General features: G+C 48.1%; 1 protein-coding gene across 4 annotated transcripts in view; it reads right to left on the minus strand.

Annotated features, from left to right (window-relative positions):
• The window catches only part of GAS7 (growth arrest specific 7), a 112,428-nt gene extending 102,193 nt beyond the window's left edge, over nucleotides 1-10,235 (minus strand). For 3 of the 4 annotated variants that reach the window (XR_002433923.1, XM_021382490.1, XM_021382488.1), the window contains exon 1: nucleotides 10,005-10,235. Coding sequence is in view for 3 of the 4 variants with exons in the window: in XM_021382490.1 (XP_021238165.1) it covers nucleotides 10,005-10,187 (183 nt within the window). In the remaining variant the exon portion in view is untranslated. The remainder of the gene's footprint in view (nucleotides 1-10,004) is intronic. The other variant, XM_021382489.1, reaches the window with a different exon arrangement.
• Nucleotides 10,236-10,241: the final 6 nt, after the last annotated feature.

Here is a 10,241-nt window from a genome sequence, read left to right on the forward strand (position 1 = left end):
TGTGCTGAAAATATTTGCGAGTGATACATGAAGCAAGTCTAGTCAAAAGCCGGAAGCACTTTGGTAAGTCTACAGTAAACAGGTAACATCTTAGTGAACAAACTACTCTAGTGAGAAAAGTAAAGTATTAAATGTGGGAGTAATAACTGTAATCCCACACATATCTTTCATGTCCCGAATAGTGTCCACCAGCAAAAAGATCCTTGCTCCTCCCTTTTCTCTACCACAAAGGCCGGTCCACTGGCAGCCCACTGAGCTCTCAGGTGAGGGTGGAAACTCATTTTAACCTCTTCTTGTTCATTCAATTACTGCTTCTTTCTTAACAGTTTTGGTGCTGCTTGACCATGTCTCTGAATCAGCCTGAGTAGGTAACAGAGGCAGAGAGCGATGCTGAAATGCCAGAAAGGAAAATGCAGGCTCAGTTAGAGATTTGAGTTAACTCTGAGCTAACAGATAAGTCTCTGAGAGGCCAGGAATATTTACAAGAGTCTCAAATAAAGGATAGGGGCAAATATGGGAAGATAATATAAGTGATGTGCCTCTGCTCCCCCCTTACCCTCACAGAATCATAAGATGGCTTGGGTTGAAGGGATCCCAAGGAGTTCCAACCCCCTGCCACAGGCAGGGCCACAAACTTCCAGATCATGTACTAGACCTGGTTGCCCAGGGCCCCATCCAACCTGGCCTTGAACACCTCCAGGGATGGGGGATCTACTGCCTCTCTGGGCAGCCTGTTCCAGCACCTCAACACCCTCTCAGTGAAAAACTTCCCCCTGACATCTAATCAAAACCTTCTCTCCTTTAGTTTAAAACCATTCCCCCTTGCCCTATCTCTATCTACCCAAGTAAAAAGTTGATTTCCCTCCTATTTACAAGCTCTCTTGAAATACTGGAAGGCTGCAAAGAGGTCTCCCTGCAGCCTTCTCTTTTCCAGGCTGAACAAGCCCAGCTCTTTCAGCCTGTCTTCATAGGAGAGGTGTTCCAGCCCTCTGAGCATCTTCGTGGCCCTCTCAAGCTGTTCTTCCTTTTATCCGCTCCTGGACTAGCTGAGTGCAAGAGGATACTTCAAAGACTAAGACACAGTGCTAATGGGATAACTTGAAAATTACAGGTGATATAAGCAGCCCAGAGACAGCTTTTGCTTTTTGTTCTACGTAACGTGCCTTGCAGCATCACCCATCTTCTGGCAGCACTACCAGCAATGCTGTTCAGCTCTGGATTTGGTTTTGGAGTGGCAAGGGACAGAACTTGCCACAGAGAACTTTGTGAGACATCCATGGAAAGCTCTCTTGCACATCTTCCTTCCAGACCTTAGCCTGATCCATCCCAGGTCTTCTCAAACTTTTAATTACCTTTCACTTAGCTCTCTCTTCCCCTATGGAAAAAGAAATGACAGGCACAGAACTGATTGACATGGGTGCAAACAGTGACAGAAGACAAAATGGCTAATGTTGATGTTACTTTTTTTCTACTACAGCTTGGAAACCATAGTAGCAAGGTGCAGAGGGCTATTTCATGGTGCCATAGAGCTGAGACAGCCCTGGGAAATCTGTATAGTAAACAAACCTGAACACTATGGTGCTTTTGCTGGCAGCATCACAGTGGGGATACCTGTGGCTCAAGAAGAATCTGCACAGAATCTACTGTTACCAACTGCAAGCACAGGACAAAGTGCCAGACCGAAGTGCCTAGGAGCCCAAAAATCGGTGACCAAAGGCCTGTGAAAGTCACCTGTCAGTCTGCCTAAATTCATTTCAAAGAGGCCCATAACCAGCAACTGAAAACTGGAGGGACTGTTCATAAGCAATGAAAAAGACGCATGTGAAAAGGTGCTGCCCTGTGTCGTTGCTGTAGGTGTTCTACAAAATATGGAGTGGTAGTTCCTGAGTAACTCGTGGCATCCTCCTTTAAGAATTTGCCAGGAAAAAGGCTAACCACAAAGGTACTAGACTGATATAAAAGCATTTTAACAGCATAATGTAGAAAACTGGGTTACTAGCAGAAGCAAGAAGTGCCTCCCCCAGACAGTGACCACAGCGTGCACAGAGAAAGTCCTGTGACCAACAGCACACAGTAGCTCTGCAGCCTGCATGCAGCCTGCCCTGCCCCTCAACCCAAGCCAGTATTATCAGACAGAAGTGTACTGAGACTCTGGTGGCAGGTGTGCCAGGGGCTCTTACTGGTCACTGCTTGCCCATGCCCACCCCCTGTTCTGCTTGCAGCCACATGCTGCAGAAGCCTGGCCTCTTTGTTGCACTGCACAGTGCAGATCTGCATGGCTGATGGCCTGGGCTTCCTGCCACAAACCTTTACAAGAGGTCCACTTAATAAGTAATGTTTTACGCAGTGGCATGACATAAACATTCCAGCTATGCAATATCATACCCACATGTTTCAATGTAAACACTTGTTGAAGCACCCTGCTCTTGAAAAACCAACTGAAGAAATGGTTGGCTTTCATTTTACACTGTTCTGCAGTGAGTGTCTCATACCAATACAAGGGAGTGCAATGTGTAATTAAATATGGCCAAGGACACTTCAAACTGATGTAAATAGTTGACAGCGAGCAGAGCACTCAATGGGGACCATCAAGCCCATTATGGTTTTTTCATGTTTCCCCAAGAGGTCTGCAAAACTGTCTGCAAATTCTGCCCAGCACAGAGCCTCACATCGTCGCTGAAGTGTGCACAGTAGGGAGCAGCCACCTCAATAGGCCAAGCCTCTGGGAAGCTTCCAGCAAGTCAGCCATGTATGCACAGTGAGACACATCCCGTAAGTGCTGGATTATGACAAACCTGCATAGAGCAAGTGCTCCTTGGAAGCACCAGAAACCAAAGACAGAGATATTAGTGCTTTATTTCAGTTATTCTAAGACACAAGTTGGCAGTGCTGCTTGCTTGCCAGGCCCATCAGGCCGGTTCCTCATCCCAACAGGATTAACACAAGGAATTTGAGAAATATCACTCGTGCTGGCCTGAGTTATAATGTGGCCACTGTGAAAACAACTGCAGTAGTCCCAGATATTTCCAAAGAAAGATGCTCTCTGCAATGCTGTAGAACCATATATTTGTTACCATTATTATAGGACTTCTCCAAAACAGAGAATGCCCTATCTTTGTGGTAAGCCAGCGAAAGAATGAAAACAAGTTCTGGATACATACTCGGAGATTCAAGACTCTAGTAACATAGTATGAAGGTGCATTAATGATAACAATGAACTCCATGAAGCATGAACAACCAGAGATTAAATAAAAATACAAAACAAAACAAGAATTTAATGTAGTTATTAAAAGGATCAGTTAATTCTACCTGGTCATTTATTACCACACAGGTGAAAGTGAAATGAGTAGAGAGAATCTGCAAGAATCTCCTGGTCTTGGTTTCATGTATTTACCAATTTGGACATCAAAGTAAAGGTCATTTTAGAAAATACTGAGTATCCAACATCTTCCCACTATTCCTTTAAAAGTATTCAATATAATACACCATGTAATATATTCAGTGGATGTGGTTTTCAGTGCAACACTCACGACGCTGAACATTAATCTTGTATCCACACAATATCACAGAAAATGAGACAGATCATCTCTCCAGAAATCACTCTTAGTTTTTCCACAGGAGGTGTGTCCCATTCAAAGCACGGAATTAACAGGGAATTTGTCAGTAAACTAAGCAGTCTTCAAATGATCTACATTTTCATCTTCACTATATATCCATCCCATACAACGCAGGTGAATGGCAAATTGTTTAATCTTCAGTACCTTCAATGCAGATCCCTGCAGTGAGATGGGTTTCAGACTCTCTTTGCAACCCATGATTAGAAAGGGGTTCTTCCAGGATAAGTCTCCTGCGACCCCCTTTCATCTTTTTGCTGAAGGTAAATAAAAACATTTTTAAAAATTCTGTTCTGTGCAATTTCTGCAAGGCAAGAGGTTTCATTGTTCTCATGTGCTACAGGCACAGCATCTGTGAGCCCAGCTCCTGCAACACCTCAGCTTGTTCAGAAGGCAAAAGAGCTCACCAAAATCCCCCATCTGCCAACAAGAACCACCCTTTCACACATTTTGGGATATTTACAGTACTATCCAGTTTTGAAATTCTTCCTACAACCTCTGCAGTTGAAGATAATTTTCACCAGACACATGATAGACACCCTTACAACCAAAGGATTGTGACCTGCACGTTCTCAGAGGGCTTTAAAATCTCAAAAATTTCAATCAAAAAGTGATCTTCTCATAGCAAAACATATTTCTTCACTCTTTTAGCAGGAGCAAATAGGTTACTTAGTTCTGTTCTCATTTGCCAGAAATGTAGATGCTCCGATGACCGGAAGTTTCAAATGTGAGAAGTTGCAGATAGGCACAGACATAAGAAATGATCCTTAGAAATTAAAGTGCCTATGCAAGCCACAGCTGCACATATCCTGACTGCAGAAACACACTGGCTGAACTGCAGTGCGTTCGAGGGGAGCTGGATGCTCGACATCCATCTGTAGCAGTCTCAGTCAACCTCTCAAATTTTGAAGCAATATCAGATCATTCTCGTTGTCACTGCTATCTCACAAATACCTCTAAGATCCCATTTCAGACAAGGGTTGGCTGTCAAATCACAAAAAGTAGAGCAGCCAAAACTGCTGTGAGCACAGAGTTCTGAAAACTCTTCCCTTGCCCCCGACATACTGCAGCCTCCAGCTACAGCATGGCACATATCCTCCTACATTGCCCATCCTTACACTGGTGACCGCTCAGAAAGAAGCAGTGGCAGCAGCTGCACTGGTACCTGAGACCATCACACATCCCCCTTGTTGCTCTCTGTGACTTCTGTCATCGAGCTGATTTTTGAGAGGAGAGATACAGGAATGAAGGCATCAGGTAACTACATTCAGGATGAAGAAGGATCTGCTGAGAAAGCAAAGCAGCATCGCTGTGCGCAGAGGTATAGATACCGCAACAAAAAGTCCAAGGCTAAGGTACCTCATGCAACCTCACTCTCATGCATATGGTCACCAGCATCATCTCCCAGCTCCAACAGCTGCCAGCATCTCCCTCCTGCAAGAGCCAGCATCTCCCCACTGCACCACGCACCTTATGTAACGCCCAGCACAGCTGGCAGTCCATGGCCACCCGCACAGCACTGACTGCGGATCTTCTGACAAAATGTTTTGGAGTCTTTGATCAAAATACACTCCAACATTAAGCTGGAGGTAGAGAAATAAAAAACTTTTTTTTTTTTCTGTAAAAAAGAGATTTCAGCAAAATTCTGTTTTACAGATGAGTCCCCCCCCCCTCAAATATTACACGGTGGTGGAAGTAACACGTGATGCTCCCTGCACAAGCACCAGGCATTGCGGGCAACGTGCAACTCCTTCCCTCCAGAATGTCTCACAGTTTCAGTACACCATGCTGTGCAGACAAGATCAGCCATACTCAATCCAACTCGCTCAGATTCCACAGCCACCTCCAGCCAGGCTGGAAGCACACGCTGTGCTTCACGCAAAGACTTACATCTGGGGGGTGGCTGCAGCTATAAAAACTGCTGACAATTATCAGCACATTTGCATATGTTGCTACTGCTGCTGCTTATATAAGTGCTTTCCAGCTAACTGCAAATACAAAAAGCTACACCCAAAATAGATTTTTAAACAAACCTCTTGCAAATGTGACTGAATGACACATCTCCCCATCCTCATGCAAGGTGTATCTCAGAAAAGGCAGATGCAGCAGCCAGTATTTCCCCATAGGACCCCATGCAAAGCGCATGCTGGAGTACCTTCCACACCTCCCACTCACCCCCCACCCCAACTTCTCCCTCTTGCTGCTGTTCTGCACCAACACCAGTTGTGGCAAACTGGAACATACTTGAAACTTCTCCGGGGTTGTTCCTAGGTCTGGAGCTGCACAGAAACCTGTCTATTCACATTATCATCCCAAGCATCTCTGCTGCAGGTGGGGTGCGGAGCCTCTGGGTAGGTAATATGTTGTTGCCTACAGCTGTTAAGAAATCCCTACATTGCCACTCACTATATCACACACCACATTCCACCTGCTCTGCACCTGTGTTCACGGCAATGAAGCATTGCTCATCGCCAGTTGCTGCACAGATTCCTCTTTGCACCAGACCAGGAAGAACAAGTCTTAGGCTGCAGCAGTCTGATAAGAGTCTCTGTGTGGTTCTGCTTAAATGGCCAAAAGGTCAGGCCAAAAAAGAAGTGCACGTGAGGGAGGAGAAGGACAGAAGTACACGACCATCCCTAAACCAAGCATGAGCCACCCGCCGCCTATATGCAGCTCTAGGCAGCTGGTAATGCAGCCTTGTAAGACCATAAACTTTTACCATTATTATGTGATTTTTAGCATTATTTTTCATTAGTCAACTGCATATAGCTTGAGCGCAGACTGTAGGTGACAGTGGAACACTGTGGAGGGGAGGGCACAGTGCAGGGCTGACCCACCTCTGGGGCCTGCCACACACACACGATCTAATTCAGACCCATGTGTTGTACACTTTACATCATCATGAAAGCTGTGAATTTCATGAAGTCCAGGGGGCTGAACCATTACCAATCCCAGGAGTTCCTTATAAGTGCAGGTGCTGATTATGGGGTCATCATTTACCCTTCCGAAGGAAGGTGGCTAAGTCAGGGTATGGACATCTGTGAACAACTGTTTTCAAGGATGAAGCAAAGAAAGAGTAAAATTTCATCCAAAACCTGTGCTGAACACCTTGAGAGCTCCCTAAGAAATGCAGTCACTTCCATCCAACCAGACCGATGTATTCGTTTCACGAAAACAAGGTCCAATATACCACTAGCTTTATGGTTTTTTCACCCTCTTTTTTTTTTTATGTTTTAATAAGATATGTTAAAAATAGTATTAGTTTTGTTACTTATATACATTAAGTGTAAATTTCTCTTGACTCACTGTGGCTCAGGCAAGCCAAATGTTTGGACATCCATGCTCTAGACTGTCAAGTCATGTCAGCCATTGCTGACATGGCTATAACTCACCACAGGAGGACCTTCAAGGGTTTGGACCATCTGCCATGTGAGGAAAACCTGAGAGAACTGGACTATTTAGCCTCTAGGCAAGAAGGCTTGAGAGGGATATTATCAATACACATAAAAATCTATAATGGGCAGTTAAAGAAAAAAAAAAAAAAGAGACAGCTTCTTCCTAGTGATGTTCACTGACAGCACGAGATGCAATGGGAACAATTTAAAACATAGAATATCCCACTGCAACATAAGCATAAGAAGAGGTTGCCCAGAAAGGCTGTGGAGTCTCCATCCCTGAATGTATTCAAAACCTCATAGATCAAAGTCAGGGAAGCAAGATCAGGTGATCTCCAGACACATCTTCCAGTTCTGACAGCAAGAACACAGCAGCCTCACTGACTGGCACCAACCAGCTGTGCCTCAGGGAGTCCATCTGGAACCCCATCACAGAGCTAGAACTTCCCGAGTTCAGTCAGATTGGACCTGTGAAGATCATCAGGTCCAACTGCCCAACCATTTCTGGGCTAACCAAAAGTTAAAGCATCTTAATGAGGTCATTATCCAAATGCCTTGGAACCCTGACAGGCACAGGACATCAACCACCTCACTCAGAACCCATTCCAATCTTTGACGCCCTCACACTAAAGGGATTTTTACTCATGTCCAATCTGACCCCTGCCCTGCTGCAGCTTTGTGCCATTCCTACATGTCCTGTCATCAGTGACTGGGGAGCAAAGTACCAGCACCTCCCTCTGCTCCCCCTCCTCAGGGAGCTGCTGGGAGCAGAGAGGTCACCTCTGAGCCTCCATCCCTCCAAATCAGACAACTCAAGTGTCCTCAGCCTCTCCTCATAGGACATGCCTTCTATGCAATTGCTTTAGCTCTGTGACATCCGGGTCCTCTCCTGAGCTCACAGAGACATCTTTATTTCCAAGCTATCCTCTCCAGACACTGCACTGCTTCTCCAGCTCTCATTACTTCCATTGTTGCCATGGCAGGAACCTCCCAGCCATCATTCTTCCTTCCAACCAATCACTGCAGGGAGCAGGAACCAGAGGCTGCCAAACCTCCTTACCTCCCTGTGCCATTCAAACCAGCCCTGGTGAGCCACCAGGCACAAACACCTGTTCTTCTTTGCAAGAGGCAAGTGCTATCATCCCATGTGAGCAAGCATACAAGGACAAAACAGGGACAAGGAGCACTACCTGCTCCCTCCTGCTGCAGCACAGCGCACAGCCAGCTGTCCTTCAGGGTGAAGAGCTGTGGGTCGCAGTACCTGCTGGCGTGAGCACAGGGAACGGGGCAATAAGGGCAGCTATGGGGCTTGTATCCTCTTCCAATAGCAGTGCAAGGGTAAAATTGGCTCCCAACATAGTGCTGAACACCACCAAAAGCCACTGGGATGGAGCACCCAAAGGCAGCGTGGGTGCTGATCGGAGGATTGCGCTCATGGCTCCACATGTTCTTACCTCCCTGGTGCCAGCCCCAGTGTCTGTATGCGGGACAGAGAATGGAAGACGGGGGATTGCCATGGTGCCTTAATTCAGTTCAGCTACACTGAGCACACTGTGACACACTCAGACCTCTGTAGGAAGGAAGGAGTTTCCAAGAAGGAGATGATATAAAACAAAGTCATTGTGTGACTTTCCACTGAGCAAGGTTTGTCTCACTGCATGATCCACTTTGCCTCCAACAATTTCTAAATTCCTGGTTAGATGTGTAAATGTTTGGCAATGTGTGAGACCACAAACATGTATCTCGGTGAATGTTCTTGTAGGTGGCAAACCCGACAAACAAATGGACTCCCACACTGCTAAACTATAGCACAAAATTTCTCAAGTGCTTCAGAGGCAGAGAGAGGTGCCCGGCCTCACTCCTGTAACACTGAGTGGGGAAATTCTGCCTCTGCTTTCCTGTACAACAGCTAAGAATGAGCAACAGCAACTCCATGGAAACACCACAGATTTTTTTTATTCATTTGGTCTGGAGAAACGGAAGGGTGATTGCAGATCTACAGGCAAACGTCCCACCCCCAGAAAACCGCTCTGCAGGCATCTGGCGGTCCAGCTTTGCTCAGCACCACGCATCCTGCCCTTCCCATGTCCCAGAGGGGAAGGCCTGGGGCACACGCAGCTCAGCAGGGAATGCGTCCCAGTAGAAACTGGGAAGGCAGAGGTGACCGAGAAGCGCTGTACTGTTGACTGCCTCACTGCAGGACAGTGCCTCAGGTAGCATAGCACTTCCATCCCCACAACCCGACTGAGTGGCACTGGGTCACAGGCAAGAGGGCTGATGGGTTCATGGCAGATTCTGGCAATGCTACAAGATGCTGCAGATTTCACTTTCACAAACACAAAGACTTTGAAGGCAGACATGAATTTTACACTAAAACTGTGTCTTCTATGCATGGGAAAGAAAGTAACAAGCCAGCTGAGAAGCAAGCAGTGCTGCAGGAATGGAACTGCTGCCCAAGACGCAGGGCTCTGAGGACAACTGATGGTACAACACGCCCTGGCATCCTGGTGGTGAGGTCACGGCCTCTGGGCTGTGCAGGTCCCTGAGGCACTCTGGGCAACACCACATGCACTGGCAAGGCGTCCCCTCCAGCTGGGAGCTGCTGCAGCAGAAGGGGCATAACTGGGTTACCTCTTCCAGAGCATCAACCCAGGAGATGCTTAGTGAAAGAAGGAGAAGCGGAGCAGGACGCATTCGCCCAGCACTTAGCCGACACGCATGGCCGCCAGGAGCTACATCGCCTCCGCCGCTGACTGCTGCCGTTGAGCAACAGTGAAAAAACAGAAGCGTCCGGAGCAGCCCGCGTTTCGTAGCAGAGCTCAGCAGCACCGAGCGCCCCGGGGCGCATCCCCTGCTCTGGGCACGGCGCGTCCCGGCGCAGCGCCCCGCTCGGAGCCCTGCGGGACGGGACAGCTGCGGAGCGCTCCCCGGCCCGGCCCGGCCCGGCCGCCGCTCCCACCCGCACAGCCCCGCCGGCCGTCGGCCCCACTCCTACCTCCAGGAGCTGCACGTAGCTGGCCGGGAACCAGCCGCGCAGCCCGTCCTCCTTCTGCCCTTCCCACCAGCCGCCGTCCGGCACCTGCAGCACCGTGATCAGCTCACCCGCGGCGAAGCGGAGCCCCTGGCGGTGCCGCTCCCCGGAGAAGGGGTACAGCGTCTGGCAGCGCGATCCCGACATGCTGCCGGCAGCGCGACGCGGCCCCCGCTCAGCGCCCGCCCGGGGCGCCGCCGC

The sequence above is a fragment of the Numida meleagris genome, unplaced genomic scaffold (assembly GCF_002078875.1).
Source record: "Numida meleagris isolate 19003 breed g44 Domestic line unplaced genomic scaffold, NumMel1.0 unplaced_Scaffold249, whole genome shotgun sequence".
Classification (NCBI taxonomy): Eukaryota; Metazoa; Chordata; class Aves; order Galliformes; family Numididae; genus Numida; species Numida meleagris.